Source organism: Cylas formicarius, unplaced genomic scaffold, assembly GCF_029955315.1.
Source record: "Cylas formicarius isolate icCylForm1 unplaced genomic scaffold, icCylForm1.1 PGA_scaffold_4__25_contigs__length_36172078, whole genome shotgun sequence".
Classification (NCBI taxonomy): Eukaryota; Metazoa; Arthropoda; class Insecta; order Coleoptera; family Brentidae; genus Cylas; species Cylas formicarius.
Genome location: NW_026844334.1, coordinates 6747318 through 6767653, shown reverse-complemented (window position 1 = coordinate 6767653; position 20336 = coordinate 6747318). Strand labels below are relative to the sequence as shown.

The 20336-nt window shown below is 36.3% G+C and overlaps 1 protein-coding gene across 1 annotated transcript in view; it reads left to right on the top strand.

Annotated features, from left to right (window-relative positions):
* LOC132700616 (furin-like protease 2) overlaps nucleotides 1–20336 on the top strand; it is a 543155-nt gene that overhangs the window by 174653 nt on the left and 348166 nt on the right. Inside the window, exon 2 of the mRNA XM_060668045.1 lies at nucleotides 9269–9689. Within this exon, the coding sequence (XP_060524028.1) occupies nucleotides 9480–9689 (210 nt within the window). The 5' untranslated portion in view covers nucleotides 9269–9479. The remainder of the gene's footprint in view (nucleotides 1–9268; nucleotides 9690–20336) is intronic.

The following is a 20336-nucleotide window of genomic DNA, read 5'->3' as shown; positions in this document are numbered from 1 at the left end:
TCGCAATTTAGATCTATCTATATGTATATGCGGTTGAGTTGAACATATGCGAATCTCTCCCTCGCTCTCTTGGTAATCGGCGTTTGATAAATGTTGATGAAGAGATATTTTAAACTTTAACTTAACTTACGAACATTTCAACTGATCAAATATACGAGCGCAGGTTTAATTTTTTTAAAATAACTCTAACAAAAACAACTAAGACAATTTGATGCTATATACTGTTAACAAATAATCAATAATATTTGTAGGTTATTTTGATTACATTAATAAAAAAATTCCGTAAGGTCTGACATATTAATTGATCCAAAAGCTACCACGGAATTACCATTGAATGCAGCCACTTTTTGTTTTAAAACGGCATCGATTCTCTTCTGCATCGTATTCACTAACGTTTTACGGTATTCGGGTTATCCTAAATTTCCTGAGGTTGTTGCCTTAGTTCGGACTGGAGAAGTTCGGAGTGCTTTTTTTCATTCGGTGCCATAAAGTCTCAATTGGGGAAGGTCATTTTAAAACAGGTATATTAATTTCTGAAAACCACGACTTGACAGTTCGAGCAGTGTGGGATGTTGCGTCATCTCGTTGAAATATGAATCCTCCTTAACTGTTCTTTTAAAATAACTCTTTGTGAAGACATGCAGCCCCAAACCATTACTGATCCAGGAAATTTAACTTTTCTTTCAGACAGCTTCCGAGATATTCTTCCCCTGGTATTCGGAGGATTCGAATCCGCCAATAGCTCACACAAACTGCAAACTTAGATTCATCGATCCAAATAACTGAGTCCCATTTATATGGTAGCCAAGTTTTATGTTCCTGTGCCCATAGAACTCGACTTCGTTATAAAGAAGTGGATTTTTCCTTCTACTAAAATAAATATGTGATATTCTTGTGATGTTTTTCAAACTTACTAAACCAGTATCTGTTGAAACTTGTGTACCAATTGTTGATTAATAGTTAATTTACCGGTTAATACAGACTGAATGTCCAATTTTTTGAAAATATGTAGTCAATGGCACTTATGGTTTGAGTGGAAATGACAGTAACTTTCGAATTTTAAATGGCATAACCTACATTTTTTTGCACTTTGGATTCAGATCATTCTACGCAGGATAGGATGGTTTTTCTTATGTTTTTTTGTTTTTTAAATTTTTGTTTAATTTTTGAACTGGACCCGAGCTACTCAAGACCGAGGAGAATGGAAACGTTTGTTGATGTTGATGATCATATGTCCATACGTCGAAGAGTGGTCAGTCACATCGAGGATAGGCATCTCACAACGCCTTTCACCCAACCTTACTTTAATTACTTTACTTGAATTGCAAGCAAGTATTCTGAATCAAATACCTCTAAATGCACAGCCAAAATGCTTGGAATCTGAGTGGTGTCCATAATTAAACAATAAAGCGGACACACAGATGACCTGATGTATATCCAAGTCGTTAAAGAAACTTATGTAGTAACATTTTTTTTTACATTTTATCTCTTTTTTGACAGCATTTAAATAGATGTTTTCGAATAAACTCTTCATGTAAAATACTACCATTCCTCGAAACAGAAGATCAGCGAATTTTGCGTACTAAATATTCAAGAATGTCCTTTAACAATTTTTAACTATCGCTTAGGAGTATTAGCAAAGAATTAGTGTGGACACGACTGGCCAAATCTGTCGCCGAGTAAAGCTTTTAACCGAAACATCGAAATGGAATTTTGCTCTACGTTTGGCTGCAAATATACTGTTTTTGACAACCTTTTAAATCCCTTTTTTAATTTATGATTTTATCGTTCTGTTCACTAATTGCTTTGTTTTTTTCGCAAATTGAATGCGTTCTAATTAAAATCTTCTCGTTTATCATTGTCGGTTCATGTTTAAATAATTCTGATGTTTTGTTATTAATTGTGGTGCAGGAAACCAAATATTGGCAAACAAAAGTAAATATTTTACTCTGCTTACTATGTCCTACCTTGATTTCCTTCTGTTATTTACGTTCTTTTTTTAATTTCAACAAAACTAACTAACCTCACAATCTTCCACCATTGACGTTATGGTATATTATGCTACAAGTGCGGTAAGCGGCATTTGACTCACGAGTTTATTTGACACGAGCGGAGTGAGTGTTTAATAAACGAGTGACTGAAAAAGTTTACCGAACATGTTGCATACCATACTTTTTCCACGACCGTTCGTTTTTGGGTACATTTTCGCAAAACGACACTAAAAAAATGTCCGAAGCGGCTGGGATCCATGGGAAACGAAACTGGCGTGGTAAAGTGAAGTGTCCCGCACGCTATGTCGGTGTGTAATTAGGCATTTTACAGACGGGAGTAGAAAAAATTCCTTGGGCACCCCAACACGTAACACCAACTTTGTGGCAAAGACGCTTTCCGGTCTAATACTACGTTTTCATAACTAATTTGATGTTGAAAATTGCTTTGTTTTAACCTAAAACGATAGCAATTTTTAAAATTTTAAATGCATAAAATATATTTTTTGGATTTTCCCATTTGTTTTTGTTTTGTATTTTCGTATTCAATCTAGAAAATTGTATCTGTTATGACCACAATACAATGTCTTTACCGAGTTTATTGATGATGGGAAAAATTCTAAATGAAACTTGTTTCTTGTCTACAGATAAATAAACTATTAGCTTTTTAGAATAACCCAGTTTTTGCAAATAGCACCCTAGTGGGAACAAAAAATTTTTAAAACAGGCACTTTGAAGAAATAATTTTTAAGATTCGTTTAAAAATAGACCTACGGGAAAACCATTTCCATTTGAATTTGAATTGTTTTCCATGTGAATCTAAATGGATAACGCGACAAAATTAATATGCAGATAAAAACATACCAACTGCCTATGTGATCTTTCATTTTTATAAAAATGTATTTCCTGATTTGATTTTTCATTCCTGTTGTGCTTATTTTTTGACGAATTTTTAAACTTGTTTTGAAAATTGATGTAGATTATTGCACGTTTACCACGTATTAATCCACCCAAATTTTTTTATTTAAATATGTAATAAATAAATTGAAGGATTTGAAAACTGAAAAATAGAGGGCCCCATTAAAAAAAAACGTATGTTTTAGTCGTCGCGTTTTTTTTTTAGCCACCTTGTATACATGTTTTGTTTGTTTCTTTTCTGAATTGTGTATCCTAATAATCTTTACAAATTTTGCATTTTTCATAACTTTTGAAACCAATGAGATTATTACCTCTCACTCTCGGGTCGTGAAAAAGAAAAGCATTAATTAATCAAATTTGAAATTTACTAGTGAGACAAGACAACGCCCAAGCTAGATTACTAACTAACAAGGAAAAATTAAAAAATGATACATTACTAAATAGAAACCCACGTGATTCAAAAAAGTAACCTTATTAACACAAGGTTCCAACCCGAAAAGGAAATAAACAAATAAATGATGAAGAATAATTTATTTCCTCCAAATTCCTGCTTGGGCAACGGTTACGACAGTGAATAGTGTAAACTGAACAATAAGGTATATAAAACTCTCTACCTGGAGGTGGATGTGAGTTCGTCAAATCTCACCTTCAATTTTGGTGGTGCCAAAGAATATAGGTAACATACTATGAAATATTATAATTAAAAATATAAGTTCCGCATACAGGTTACTTATGGGAGGGGAGCCCGTGATCTTGTATTATCCCGGTAAGCAAGCCAGAAGGCTCAATTAACTCAATAAACACCTCATGTGGGCAGTCCCAGATAACCCAGCAATGTCGGTCAGGAAAGCCTTGACAGGCTAAACTCGACAATCAAACACGTACCCATAAGACAGCATACACTGCAAGGCACCAAGTCTAGCGAACTAAGTAAATTCAGACGAAAGAATCCACGTGGAAGGTTAGCGGGAAAGCGGAACAACAGGAAGGAAAAAAAATCCTAAAATAAAATCCGGAAATGTGGGGCAATGGCAATTCTTTTTCAAAATCCTTCGTTGAGGACGATTTCCAGTCCAAACTCCAAATAGATCCAAAAGTACGGGAAATCACAAATTAGTGACCAATTTACTTATTGGTTTAGCACTACTGGATCAAAAAATAAAAGAAAACCTGCCATCGCCCCAAGTTTCACTAGCGAGCGTGCAAAATGCCGGACGGTCAGACAACCAGTTTTATTAAAAGGCCAAACGGACAAAAAAAATTAGAAGGAAACGCCACTCTTGCCAACGTAGTCGATGGTATGCTACTAAATTCTGGTGGCCATATGGCCGGTGACAAAGAATCGAGGTTGCTTCAATGATATCGAACTACCTGAACGCTATCTATGGTGGCGACCGGACGGCCAAATTTTCCCATTGAAATATGAAACAAGATGAACTTTACTTTGTCATTGACTCACCCTGTTCAGGCAATACGCAGTATAAAAATGGTGCTAACTTGCCTAATGTGTAGTACCTCAAAATTTTCAAAAGTTTAAGGATATCGAATTTCCGGTTTGTTCGGAGTAGCAATTTTTGGTAGTTTCCCGTTGGATAAAATTTTGTAAATGTAATCATAAATACTTAAATTCAACTGATTCATGTTTTGTATACATATATTGTTTACTTCCACAACTATGTCAACCATTAGTTAAAAAGCTCACCTTTGTAGTAGTTACTGTTAATTTTTAGAGACCCGAAAAAGTTTTATAAATTCCTGGTCGGAAACAGCAAAAGGATCTTGTCATTATTTGTTGCAGCACCTTCAATATTTTCTTCTTCTTATTTATTGCGTCCAACAAAATATCGCGGAAATCTTTAAATTCCCGTCACTTTAACGTCACATTTTCAAGAATTACCTTACTGTTTCAAGGTGAACCATGCCCAATTCCCGGACAAGTTTCTTTTTTTTTTAAGTTTTTATTATTATTTTAATTATGTTCCGATTTTTGAGAATCTTTATACACCAAGTTTGAAACTTTCGCCGTCGCTATTCATTCATGAAATTATATTTAGGTTTCGGCGCATCCACCACGCCGTCAAGAACACTGTTGAAAATCTCGTCCTTCTTTCGGCCCCATCGCCTAGCTATTTTTTTGTCAATTACCCCTAAATTTTCGAGTAACGCGCTGGACAAATTCGACGGGGCAAAACCCGGCTCGCAAAAAATCCAATTATCCCCGAAATTCGGGTCCGCAAAATCGACTGTGGGGGCGGAGGCGTCCCCCCACCCCCGCCGTCCCGTCGCTGTCAAATTTTTTAATTTCGCAATATTTTAAACGCGACGTATTTATCGCCGCCGCCGGCGCGTCCGGATACTAATAAACACATATTTTGTCCGAGTTAGCGAATTACAAAAATATTTTTGATTTACGGACCCCCCCGCGGGGCCCGTCAAGATTTATGCGCGGCTTTATTTACGAGGGGGGCAAAAAGTCCGTTTATGGGATTGCATAAATCACGTGATTTCCGAGTTTTCGAAACAAGGTGCGTCGGGGGGGCGGGGACGGCGTATTTTGTCGGGCGCTGGGGGGGGGACGTCGGCCCCCGTGCATCATCGACGAAAATGTAATTGTGAAATATTAAGGTTGTCTGTGACCCTGCATTTGGCGATAAATAAAATTTTGATAAAAAGTGGTCGTTCGACCGCGTTATGAGAGATGACGCTCGTAAAACGTACTTTCGATCACCCGCATACAGAGTTTTTCAAAAATCTTGTTGCTAGTTTCTATGCTATGGAGTATGTCAAAAAAATCGTGAGTTTATTTAATGAATTGAGAAAATATGAATGTGAAAACAATATTTTTATTACTATTTGCAAATCTTTCAGTTCAGCTCTGAAGAAGTGAAAATGATGTTTGGCGAAAAGTCAGCAATTTCGAAAACATTAAGACATAGTATATCAGTGGAACTTTCTTTGAAAAATATATCTTTTTTATTTTTTCTGAAACAGTTTTCTTCCTTTTGCGGTGCCTGTCTGTCTTCAGGCGTTGGTGGTCATCATGGTGTTGATATTTTGAAATCTATCATGGTCTCCAATCCACTTTGTTCTGGACAATAAGACGGAGTACATTGTATTTAGGTCCCCTGGTAATATCTCCTTCCTTGCTCTTATGGTGTTAATAAGTGTCCTATTGGTGTCCATGATGGCAAGAACGTCCTCGATGGGTACCCCAGGATATCTTAAGCATTTTGCCGATAACACGATAATTCGAATGCTTCTGACTTTTTGTGTGATGGAAGCTTAAAAGGTCCAGCTTTCACCACCACCAAGCAACACCGACCAAATATAGCATTTGATGACCCTTTTTTGAAGGTGCATGGAGAAGCTTATGTTGCTTAAAATGTGAATGCTGCGAAACAAGACTGTAAGGATTTCTTGATCAGAGTTTTCGCTTGATTCAGCAGCCTAGGTATCTATCATTCATCATTCATCTACTCATTGTGCAATCACATCTATTTTTCCTGGTATCATCCATGTTAAATTTATTTTTGTGTTTGATTGTTTTACTTCCCTCTTGTATGCTTTGGGAAGTTCCTGTCTTCGGTCAGTTTGACATATCTGTTTTAATATTTTCTTCTTAGATTTTTACACACTCATTTCTGTCAGATACTGCTTCTTTGAAAACTTCCTTAGAATAAACTTTGAAAAATAAATTAAATAAAATGTATACCGTTATTACCTTGGATTGGTAACCAACTAACTAACTAACCAAACATTAGTGACAAAATTTTAATATTTTGTACAGGAGTATTGACAAAAAATCATTGTTTTTGAGATTTCTGAGGTTTTAGTAATTAAATGCTGGACGATTTTTGATAAATGCCGTTTTAGTCACTAGTTTGACGATTATCAGCCTTTTGAATGAACTTTTCCTACTACGTTTTCGGGTACATTTTTGCACAGCACTAAAATATAAATAAATATAAAATAAATATAAAAAAACTTATTAGAGGGAGGGTTTTCGGACACATGCCCATTAAACAGACTAACGATATTTTTTAATAGATTATTTTATTATTAAAATGTATTTAGCTGCACGTTTTTTGAAACCGTGAGCAAAAGTTCATGTTTTTTATGAGTCTTAGAGATTTTTAGTCAGAATTGCCAGAAAATGTGAGTAAACACCGTCTTTTGATAGGTAGACTCGGACTTACACAGTATCAATTAAAATCTGTATTAAAAATTTATATAATTTACCTTAAAAGTTATTATGTCAAATGTAATAAACTACTGTAAGAAATTTGTCTCAATTTTTAAGACATTTAGAACTCAAAAAATGTGAATGATGCGACTGAATTTTGTTAAATTTAGCTGATATCGAATGTTCACGTGTTTAATATACACATGCTTGCTTTCAAAACGTAGGAACAAGGGTTAATTATTTATCAATATATCTAAAAATATGGTTATTAATGCTTCTATTTATGTGGTGCCCAGTTTGAGCTCAATGAAACCCTGTCAGTTTAACTTAATGGCTTACGATATCTACAGTGGCTTGATCTGATATCTAAATATGGCTCTTATTCCGTATTAATTAGGCGACTGGTTACGCAACGCCCTCTATATGAAACATTTCTAAATAATGTATGCCTCTGCTTTTTACAAAACTTCTGGATTCCTCCTGCGTCGCTTTTTGCTGAGTCGAAATTGCTGACGTTTCGCCAATCATCCTGTTGGCTTCTTCAGAGCTTGACTGAAACTGTTTCAAGTTTTCAAGTTTTGTAAAAAGCATTACAGTAGCCTGTAGAACTTTCTTTGGAAAAAAAAATATATGCCTCATTTTCTTTTATATTGTTGTACGCCACGCGTACTATTCGATGGCGCTTCCTTAATTCGTCACACGCCATTGTTGACGATGTCGACCGATTTATCTAGGATACAATGATAAATGACCGAGCCGACAGTGTCGATAGATTTATTCTCGGCATTTTAAATAAAAGCATTAACCGAAACTGACCGCCGATGAAAAATAGTGTTCCGGTTTTCGTCGACGCCATATCCGCGAAAACAGAGACGTTTCCCGGGCGTGTATATTTGAAAATTGTCACATTAAATTCAATTTACCACGTTAAAAGTAGTTTGACGTCGTAATTCATGTCACACTCGGGCACGGCCGGGTAATTTCATAAATATTTCATGTTGTCGAGTAGACTGGAAGACTGGAAGACTTCAGACTCCGGATTAAGATTGATTATGCGATGTATTTCACAGGAGAGCTCGCGGCTTTCTTTTTTTTGGAATTAATGCAGACGCGCAAACGAAAATACAGTTTATTTGAATAATGCAGCGAATGAGATACGTCTTATTTCTGAATATGTCCGTCTAAGAGAGGTGTTCGTATATGGGGAAAATTAAATAATAGATTTTTATTGTGTTCTGATACTCACATATTAGTAAATTCGTTTCCGACGGATCCGAGCCACTTCCGACATTTCCGCGACTTTAACGCATGGGTTTGTTTGTTGGGACGTTAAATAAACAACATAACGTTTTACAATTGTGTTTATTCTATTGTTTATATGATATCTCCAATATTACATCTCTATCCGTCTAACTTACACAGTTAAAAAAATGAAACAATAGCAAAGCCGATCGAAACGATAAACGAATAAGTTTAATGGCAACTAGCAAGTATTTTGTTTGTTATTATTTTTTACATGTAAAGTCAGGATATATAAAACGCGGGTGAGACCCGCGCGTGGAGACAAGGGGCGACAACTCAACAACACAAACAATGCTCCGAATCGCGGAAATGAGAATACTGAGGAATGTAAGAGGAGTCACTCTAGGAGATGAGAGGTGCAGCGAATCCATTAGACGATATGGAAGATATCGTTACGTGGATTTGGTTAAGGAGACGCTTTTGGAGAGACCAAGCCACTAAGATTGGCAATATGACCACCAGACCCCTACAATGATGGCGAGATATCTAGACATCTTTCTCACAAGAGGCACTATTGGCTAGATTGAACAGGGCATAGCCCTAATGACAGAAGAAGAAGAAGAAGATTTGAAATGGAAGTTTCCTTCCTGTTTGGTATTTTTGATCTTTTTCTTTCTAGTATAAATTAAATATACGTTTTAAAAAAATTAAATTGTAGATTTTCTTTTGTCTGGCCGTATTTATTATAATATAAGTTTGCAAATACAACACCCAAAGGGAAAAAATGATATGTGTTATTATTCTCAACAAAATAGACGCTACTAGGGCGTCTCTCGCTATCGTCCCGAATAACCAGCTCCGTAACATGTAATTTGTTTTTAAGTCGCGCTTTGATGTAAACTCTCGGAGACTAATTTCGTTTTTTTTTCTGCCTCAGTTTCAGAATCTGCTCTCGACGGCCGGATCTTTCTGCATGAACGTCGCCCGATATCCCAGACTCGAAGCAGATCCCGCTCCCCGCTACGCCTAATTTATTCTTACGCAGACTGACGTCTCGCGTCGTGAAACTTTTCTCCGATCTCAACCTCTTTCTCCTTCTCTCTCTCTCTATCTATCTGCTCCTCTCTCCCATCTTTCTCTAGCAAATTATGGACACACGGTCCCGTTCCGTGGTGACCGTCCTGGTTTCCCCGCTACTGATAGTGACGTTGGTGACGGTTTTGTCTCTCCGGGTGATCTGCGCCACGCGATCCGACCAGGACCGGATTTATTCCAACGAGTTCGCCGTTCACATACCCGAAGGGGAGGGCGCTGCGAACGCTGTCGCCGACAAGCACGGCTTCGTTAACAGAGGACAGGTGAGTCGTTTTTTTTATGATTTGGATGGGGCGGTTCGCGCCCCTCCCCCCACATTACCAAATTTTCAAATTTGAAATGCGGGAGCTAAGGTTAATGCTATTGCAGCCGCAGGGATATTTTTTCGGATACTGATAACTTTTTAATAAATGTTGACCATATTTTTAAAAAGTATAAAAAAAAATTAAACCAAATATTATTCCTGAAACTTTATACTAAAAAAAATATACTCCATTATCCAAATATAAAAAAATGTCTCCATAAAAAGTATAGGTATTTTTTAAAGTACCTATTAGAAAATGTTATTTACCGAAAAGCGGAAGAGTTAGTAAACGGCGATTTGGCGGCTTGGCAACCCTTTTATTGACTCTCTTCTATTCTTTTGAACAAAACCAAATTTTCTCAAAATTTTGTGACGTCACCCAAGGTCGGTAAATATTTTACCATATCGGCGTCTGTGGAAAATAGCCTTTTATTAACAAATTGGTTTGTCAAGGTGTTTTTTTTTCTCTCGTCTGAAAGTATCTATTCATACTCTAAGGGGTACAATCCTTGTTCGAGAATAATATATATTAATGAAAATGTGGCGTGAAGATGTCAAATTCTATTTGAAGTGTTTTTGCATATCATTTAACAAATATTTTGTAGCTGTGCTCACTTTTTGAACAACTGCTCTTGGAAAGAATCTCCTATCAAGTTGTAAATTACTATTTTAAGTAGAAACCGACTCGTATGTCACCTGTTCATCTCAAGATAGTTTAATTTATGCTGCCGGACATTTTCTTTATCACAATGTTTTATAATTAGGCAACAGATATTTGTATAAGGTTTATAAGAAACCCTAACTTTTATAACAGTTTATATAATTTTATAAGAAAAGCATAGGCGTTGCGAGTTTTTTCACTTGTTAATAAATACCTAAATTCTTTACTCCCTATAAAATTTTAGTTTTGATTATATTACATTTTTTGACAAGGTTTTAGATTGTTCCTAAAATTTTATTATAACACTCTTATGCTTGGGGTTTTATAGCTTACTTGGTAAAACCCTTATAAATCTTGAAGCACCCAAAAAAACATGTCCCTTGGTGGGACCGTCAAAGATGGTGCAATATTACAGACTAATTCATCTAGATTTTATAAAAAAACTAAGCTCACTGCTTTCGTGAACAAATAAGTAAAAAACAGCTGACATAATCGTCATTTGACATTAGGGTACTAATAGTTTTCAATTTATTTTCCAGTTACTTTTAGTTTTATATCAGTCATTCAATTACCTTTTTCGAAAGTGACTTCACCATTAAACAATTAAGCTAAAAGTTGAATTTTTACTACAATAAGCATAAGAAATATCCCTTTTCAATTACTGTCTAGAGGAGGTGCTTCTTAAACATGTTTTCACTTAGATGTTTCATGTGCGATATCTAGCATCTCAAAGTGATTTCAATGGAGGTTAAACCTATGAGTTTATAAAAACTAACGCTTTACCGATTTACAAAAAAAAAATAGCTTACATAGAAAAAATATATGAAGAAATTGGATCGTATCTACAGAATTATACTGACGTCGACATATTTGCTGGAATTCTGCACTGCTTTTCTGGACCTCAACTAAAACTTTTTTGCCTGAAAATTTAATAGGATTTCGACAAATCCAAACCTCGACGATCTGTCAGCGGCCATGTTGTTTGCCGAAAGGTCTTATATGCTATGCTGACAGTACAGCAACTCATGAAGTAACTATGTAACTTTTTTTGAGAAGGTCCATTCAACGTGCGCATGCGCGAGATTTAAATTTTGCTTTTAGCTAATGACAGCTCTAATGGCGAATGCTGACGTTGGACCCATAAGACCTTGCGGCTTTCAACAAACAACATGGCCGCTGACAGATCGTCAATTAAATTTTTAGGCAAAAATGGAGTTAAGGTATGAAAAAGCAGTGCAGAATTGCAGCACCCGCGTCAGGATAATTGTGCAATTAATTTGGCGTTTTTGTTCTTTAAGCCCTGTAGATACGATGCCATTTCTACGTGTGTTTTTTCGCGTAAACTATTTTTTCCTTTTTTTTGCTTGTAAATCGACACAAAGCGTTAGTTTTCATACATTCGTAGGTTTAATCTCTATTAAAATAAGTTTGAGATGCTAGATATCGAACAAGAAACATCTAAGTGGAAAAAATGTTCAAGAAGCATTTCCTATAGACAGTAGGCAATGGGTATTTCTTATGCTTCTAGTAAAAATTCAACTTGTAGCTAAATTATTTTCTTATATGTCCTGAATTTCTTGTACTCCACATATTACATATTACGAAAACATTCTTCGTAGCTATTTAAGCGTGCCTAAAATTGTAGTAAAATTTCCGATGAGGCACAACAAACAAATTAAAAGCAGCATACAGTTTCCAAATGGAAAATTTTACAATAAATTCATGTATCTGTGTAGCAATCGTCGAAATTTTCTACATATAATTTTAAGAAAGCTTGTAGGTACTGGAAATTTTCTCAGTCAAGGTATCGATACTGCGAATAAAATTGATAGTCAATGTATGGCTCAACCCTACAGGTAACCAAAGTATCCTATAGGGTGGTATCATCGATCGCTGGGAGGAGCAACAGCAGAATGCAAAGAAATATTAAATTATGAGCTGCTAATAAATGGCATGAAGACAGTGACGGTATCTAGGACGGAAATTAAACTCCTCCGATCATGCGAAAATGCGAAACTTAACGCGCTTTACTGGTTGCCTACTAGACGTAGCGGTAACCAACGAACAAGATCGCATACCTGCTGATTGACGTATAAATAAATAACCTCTCGGTCAGATCAATATTATTCAATATTATTTACTTCGCAAAGATTGACTTTAAAACAAACAGCCGTATGTAAGTAAGCAATTTTGATTATAACTACAAGTGAAGCTTCAAGAATAATTGCTGATTCTACCGTATTTCATTACTGCTCAAACAACAGCAAAACAATAATAACGGAGTCTTTTTGATATCCTGATGGTATACCATTACATATTTATACATCCGAACACAGAGGAAAAGGATAACATTTGCAATGTAAAATAATTAGCAAAAAGCAGTATCTGTAAGTAACGACTGTTTTATCTTCCCAGAGAGAAAGAAGAAAGCAATCATAAACAAAAAGTAAAAAAAGAAGGAAAGTAAAAAACACAATAGAAGGGGAATTACCACGAGAAGTGTGATTTAATTAATAAAACCCAAATACACAGGTAATTCTTTACTTTACTGGAAATATGACCTAAGGTCGAAATTGGAACGTAACACGTTGCCAATTATATTCGAATTTCAGAGACTGATTTTGCGTTCTTATGAAAATTAGTCAATTTTTTCAGAAAAATTACAGGAATGTGGCAACTCAATTAGTTGGGGATGACGCATGCGCAAAAGTTCCACACCTTCTCTACGAAAATATCATAGCCACCTGCGGCGCATCAATTTTTACCGTAGTATATAGTTAAAAACGAAATTTTAAATCGCGCGCTCAAAAAAAAAATGCATAGTTACTTCAACATCCTGTGTATTATTTGTATTGCCGTTATCTCAATCTGCGCTTCATCATTGCGTCTACTCGAGCGAACCAAAATGGGATTCTCCCAAGTGTTAGTGCCCGCCCGCGCCTTTGAATAACAGCGACATTATGCGGGATTCGAGTCGTAAGTTTTGTCAAGGCATTCTTGACATCATTGTTCGGCGTTCCGTCCGCGTCTGCTCCATCAAGAACGCTTCGCATAATTGTCTATTGTTTTGCGCGAAGAACTGCTTCTAATGTTCGCCGGCAAATTTAATTTCGTTTAAAGTCAACTCTCCGTATAAGTGGGTTTGCGTTCGCGTCTTAGAAATGCATCAAATTTTCGGGCGCGGGGCGGCGGCGGGGGTGGGGGCGTTTCCCGCGACCGTATATCCCGCGGTAATTGCGTTTTCGGTGTGCGAAGTTTTAAGAGTGCCGGAGCAAACATGTTGACGAGTTATTTCCTTATATTCGCGCCGCCTTTTACGCCGTCGAAAGTGCGAAGGGAAACTTGTCGCAACTTTCCGCGCGAAATGCGAGAAAATAACGGTAATTTCTCGCGACGAATCAGGCGTTGATTGGTGCCAAATGAAAATGCGGTTTGAGAAATCGCCGAAACTGTTTAGCTCGCGTTCAGGCTCTGGAGTAGAATCCTCAAATGGCCCTCTAATGTTGTCTTCTACTCCCTAGTGACAAATACCCACGGTCCTCATCATCTGACGAAGAAGAGACACTTTGTTACTTGCATTAGAAGCTGAAGAAAATGAGAAGTAGGTATATTTTGTTCTACACAGTATTTATTTATTAGTAATCGATTGGTGTTGATTTTGGATTTTAGGAAAAAAGACAGTAGGTTCATGGTATTAACTTGGAACGAAACATGTATGGAGAATTTCATTCGTTGATTGAAAAACGCTTTTATATATAGTTCAGAACGACTAGTGAGTGTTTTGATGACATTTTGAGCCTTATCACAAATGACATTCGATATTTTAACGCAAATTATCTTGAAGCTTTTTCACGTGAAGAACGACTTCCCATTACATTGCATTATTATTAATACCTGTTATTATCACTGAGTCGATTCAAAGAAGTAACAAACTTGGCGATTCCTTGAGACTGTTGAGACACATTTGTCAAAGAAGTATAAGTATTATCATTCTGTGAAAATCCAAATGAGGAAATGGGATCTCCAATTCCAGATAAAGTGCTGTAAAGAGAACTATTCCACTTTCAGTTCTAGGCATCACATTTGTGTTGAGTTCCTCATGATGCGAAAGTTCCCGCTGCATGATGACTTAAGCAATTTTCAACTTAGTTATCTCCTGTCTCCTTCCGGAAAATGTTTTATGGTCTTTGCGTGAGCCAAAAGAAGACAGTAAGTGGCATCATATTTTTCTTATTTTCAAAATATTTTACCGTCTCTCCCATAGAAGACACTGGTGTACAGTTATTACGCTTTCTGCTGGTTTTATTATTTCAAGTTGAAGGACTAGTTGGAGTGGTATTTGTTACCGTTATTAATTTAGATGGCTGGGTGACATTTAAAACTGTTTGTTTTTTTCTTGAGGTTCCGTATCTTTTTCAGTCGGAACTCTACCTGCATTTTCGGAACTAGCTATTTGAGTGTTAAAAAAGCAGGTTCCGCAAGATCGATATTAGCGCATGCATTACCACCCAATTGACTGAGTTGCTACATTGCCATAATTTTTTTGGAAAATTGATTAATTTTTATAAGAACGCAACATGAATCTCTGAAATCCGAACATAATTGGCAACGCCGTGCTAAGTAAATACTATTGTCACACTATTAAAGACAGTTTATTTTCTTCATTTAAAATTCGTGATTATAACAGGAAATCAGATCGAATTCTTAAAAACAATTGATTTGTTTGCTTTTCTGTTTTTTTTTATATAGATTACCTCTTTTGCCCTCTTTGTTATTTGTATTTTTGACACTTCGAGTTCTACTCAGTAAACGTATTCGTTCTGTTTTCTAAAAATGTATACCTAAAAACTAAATAATAAAGTACATAGTATGAAACACGTTTATTAATTATTATTAATTTATTAATAAATAAAACTTGTTGAAGAATACAATTCGACGGATCATTTGCAGTTTATGATACACTGGACTGGGTAGTTTTCGGTACCCTCATCTTCTTTATGCGATGTCTTGCCCCACGTTTCTACCTTTCATTGCGTTATTTTACGAAAAGTCTCTATATCCCTACCACAGCGGACTTAATCTGTGCGATTATCGTACTAGCAGAGATCTTTCTTGCTCTCTCTCCAGAGATATCAAATGCGACACTAATGTCACGTTTACAATTATGTAGTTTTTGCAGCGTTTACTTCGTGTTTTCTCTGTTGTTGGCTTAAATTGACTGAGAGCAACTTGCAAATTTAAATATTCGCGGCCAATATATCAGTAGTTGAATTTTCACCATCGGAAATTGGTACTTTGTACTAATATTAAAAATTCCCTGCTAAAAGTAAAGTAAGTTTTAATTTTTTAATATGAAAAACAGTAATATTTAACGAGTTTTAATTTTCTTCGGGGAAGAAACAACATTTGAGTGCTTCTTTTTTTGCAGTTTTCTATTGCGTTCTGGTTTTGTTGTCCTTTAATGAATTGTTTTTTAATAATTTTTGTGAATTCAAAGAAAAATCGTATGTTGCGATAAAGGTCGCGTTATCATAATTTTCGCAATAACAAAAGTATTACGCGAAAACTTTTCCTCTTAATGTCCGTTCCGGCAGGAGAGCGATAGTCCAAGAGCAAATGTAACACAAATGTATTTTCTTTCTTAAAACCTCGTTTGATATTGGGGCGAATTTAAGATCAATTCCGGAGCTTACAAAATCGCCGTATCTTAAACAGTTACTTTCCAACATGGCGTTTGCCTATTAAAAACTTCCCGGTTCTCAAGGATCGACTTAATAAAAGAAAATCAAATTAAAATTCCTCAGCGCGCTGAAAAAAAAAATTTTGCGTTGTTTGTCGACGGCGTTGCGGAGCGGGAGGGGGAGTAACAACGTTGTCGGAGAAATTTTCAATATAGACGATAGCAGGTAGGTACACCGAAAACAAGCTTTTATTAACTTCCGTTATAGAAAAGTTTGGGAGGAACGAGGGAGAGAAAAAGAGAAAGAGGAAGGGTAAGAGAGAGAGAGAGACTCTCGAATGTTCGTAAAACTTTCTCAATTAAAAAAGTTCGCTCGACGGGTAGCGGCAAGTAGTGCCGATGCACAGGGTGGATAATTGAAAAATAACAATTCCGTATTGCGTTTTGTTTTCGAGTGCTGCCGCTGCTGCCGTCCGCAAATACACACACACACACACACACACACACACACACACACACACACATTCGCTCTGGCGCGAGTTTTCCAAAACACAACGGTTCGTCCCGGGGGTTGGTGACGGGACAGAATTTCGAGCGCTGCTACTTTTTTTTTGGCTTTAAATTAACGAAAATGTCGATTAACAAGGGATTCATTGTTTTTACGGCTTTATTTTGCATTTGGAAAATCGAGCTGAGTCACAGGGGTTTTCCGACAGCGATTTCATTTCTCGAAATTTAAGATCAAAATTTTCACGGCCCCCTTGTTCTTGAAGTTTTTGAAAAGTTTCAGTTTTGGCTTCCGTTTCTTTGTTTCTTATTCCAGTTATTTTTTAAAGTATTGAAAAGGTTTTTTTTTTATAAAACTTCTGGATTCTTCCTGCGTCGGTTTTTGTTGACTCGAACTAGCTAACGTTTCGCCAATCATCCTGTTGGCTTCTTCAGAGCGTGACTGCAACTGGCTCGCACTTTACTCTGTACCTGATTATGTTTTGTTTGAGGGGGCGGAGCTAAATCAGTGGCATAAACTCCGTCTCGAATGACTGATTCCCATATTCGTGACAGGTCGCGGTTAAGATTGTTGGGTTGTTTATAGATTTCTATAGACTCTCGGATTTCGTGATTGTGTTCTTTGAGCCTAGTTGATATTTTTCGTCCGGTCTCTTCAATGTATTTTTTGCCGCATATGCATGGAATGCTGTAAACTCCTGGCATCTGAAATGAACTGGTCTTTGACTGATCGAAGAAGTTGAGAGATTTTTGGACAAGTGGTGATATCTGGTTGTGACGTTATACTTCTTTAGAACTTTTGATATGTGGTCAGTAATGTTTTGAATGTAAGGAAGGACCACAGCGGCAAGTGTAGGATTGCTTTCGGCCTCATTGCTATTGGAAGGTTGTGGTGAAGTGTATCTTATGATAGAACGTGGAATGTGGAAATTATTAGAGAGAAGAGCAGAGGTAAGGTGTTTTAATTCTGATTTTAATGACTCGGGCTGAGATAGTTTTACCGCTCTGTAAACAAGAAAGTTGATAACCGATGATTAAGGTATCGGTCTGTATGAGTAGGTTTTCTGTAAACACAATGTCAGGTCTGATTTTCTATTGATAAGAATATCAAAGAATGGGAGTTTGTTACTAGTTTCTATTTCATTGGTAAAACTTATGTTATGTTGCATAGAGTTTAAATATCTAAGAAAATCTACTAGGGATTCCTGACCATGAAGCCCAATAAAAAACGTATCATCGACGTAGCGTTTCCATAATTTTGGTTTTAGATAGAAGGTGTCAAGGGCTTTCTTCTCAAAGGCTTCCATAAATATATTCTCGATGACTGGTGATAGTGGAGAAACCATTGCTGTTCCCAATGTTTGTTCAAAAATTTGACCGTTATAAGAAAAATATGTTCCAGACAAGCATTTTTCAATTAAGATGAGAAGGTTTTGCTCCAGATTCTCGGATTTTAATATATCTGAAATGATGGTGAGAGTGTCAGCAATAGGAATTTTAGTAAAGAGGGATTCACTTCATAAAATTGTTAGTATAATGAAAATACAGATGTCGGAAACGACGTCAAAAATATAGGGTATTAAACACAGGGCATTTTTGTCGAAAAAATGACCATAAATCAGAAAACACTCCCAATAGAGTATTTTTCAAAATATATTTTTGAATCCCCACATGTTCACATATTCAAAATAATTTCAAATTGTTTCTTTTAAGTCTTATCTACTACTTTTGTATTTAACATTTTTTTCTAAAACAAATTATAAATAAAATTATATTACAAAGTTTTATAACTCAAAAATATACTAAATAGATAATCTAAGCAATGCTACTGAAAAAATATAGTAGAATATTTTTATACCTTTCCTCGATTGTAGCCAAGTTATATCGAAAGATTCTCTCTTTTACTTAAAACAGCCTTACAATCAGATTTAAGCTGAAGAAAGAGAAGAAGAAGAAGAAGAAATAGATTAAAATTTTTAGTACCGAAGCACAGAACAGAACAGTATTAGAAAAATTATTTATAAGAACATTCAACTTTCATTCATTTGACAAGCAAGTAGTCATACGAGTACTATTTTGGGAGACAGATGCATAAATTTATTTATTTTTTTATTTTTTGAATTCCTATTACTAGTTTCAAATTTGTTATAATATTTGTTCTATTGGGAATATTATAACACATTTATATTTTTTTAGGCACATAGTTGAACTTTATTGCCATATGCATATGTATATAAGTTGAGGCGCTATATACATAAAACAGATTTTTTTGTATGGTATGTTTTACCAAAGTTAAGTGTTAAGTGTGAATAGCCATTTTGTCCGTTTATATTTTGTTTATTAAGAATAAAATATGTCGTTCTTATTATTATGTTTCAAGCCGCCCTGTATCTCAAAAATTAAAATTACGCCATATTTACTTTCACAAAAAAGGAGAGAGGAGGAGGAAACTGCAACTATTTAAGCTGTTCTCTATATCGTTAGAAGTTTTGGTATTGGTGATCTCAAGAAACCAACTCGTTCCATATATACAGTGCTCTATATAGATTCGTCTCTCGTCCTGCGATTCTTTAGATTTCGTTAAATAAAATTATCATTTCGTTAACCCTTTCCTCGTTGTCTTAACGGAATCAGGATTCAATGTTTTCTTCCTTGGACGGTTTCTTAACACTTGCGTTCATGTATACATTTGTTATACCGCCCCACAAAAAGGTTCCCGGGCTCCTCTAACCAACAAACCAAAACTAATACGTTGATGAATTTTGAGATTTCTCTCTTGGGTCTTTGAATATGTCCTTGGATCCACGATTCTTGTTTCTATAACGGAATATTCGGATGGACTCGCTCTGTATGATTCAGATTTGATTCAGGTGCGAGTCATATTTCCAAACCTAGGTTTTCCGCGTGACGGAGTTTCAGCAAAGATATTCCCGCAAGACTTTGAAACAATGTATCCGGCGTCGGGCTATAGTTTTAACTCGCGGCGCGACACGTACGGCGTCGCTTTTGTTACTTTTCGACGGAAGAAAGTTTATATGAAATTCCTCGTCGCAAAGACGACGGAATGAATATTACGGCGGCGGAGGAGGCGGCGCATTCGAAACCGGAAATTTTAACTCCGAAATCATAAAATAACCGCCGCGAATACGTCACGCGTCCCTAATATGTGTTCCTTTATAGTTTTCCCGGTACCGCGTCCCGGATAGTTTTGCCAATTAACGAAAATGTTATCCCGGAAAGTTATATACCGGGGAAAACGTCAAAAGAAAACTTGGAGAGCGATAAATTAATTTTATTAGCGACGTGAGAACCGGAAATATAATTACCGCGTGGAAGGGGTGGTGGGGGTGTATTGTTTTCCGCCCCCGCGGGGGCGGCCGAGGTTGCGATTTATCGCGCGTCTTTACCGCCACCGCGCCCCCAGCTCGTCAGAAATTAAAGAGAGTGTATATAACCGCCATATTTTGTTAAACCGCCGTTGTATTTATTCGACGCCGTCGCGTACAACTTTTAATTAACTTTATTAATTTCGGGCCGTATTAAAGTTTCTTCTAATTAATGCCGAACCCTCGTGCGAAATGAAAATACGCAGGGCGGTTATTTAAGAAGCCCGCCGGTATTTATTATTTGCTACCTCACCGGCCAAATAATCGGTGATAAATTTGAAAATCATTGTCTTCAACCAATTATATGCCTCCTTGCAATCTATACCGTCGAGAAATATGTTCGATATTGAAAATGTTATTGATAACGTAACG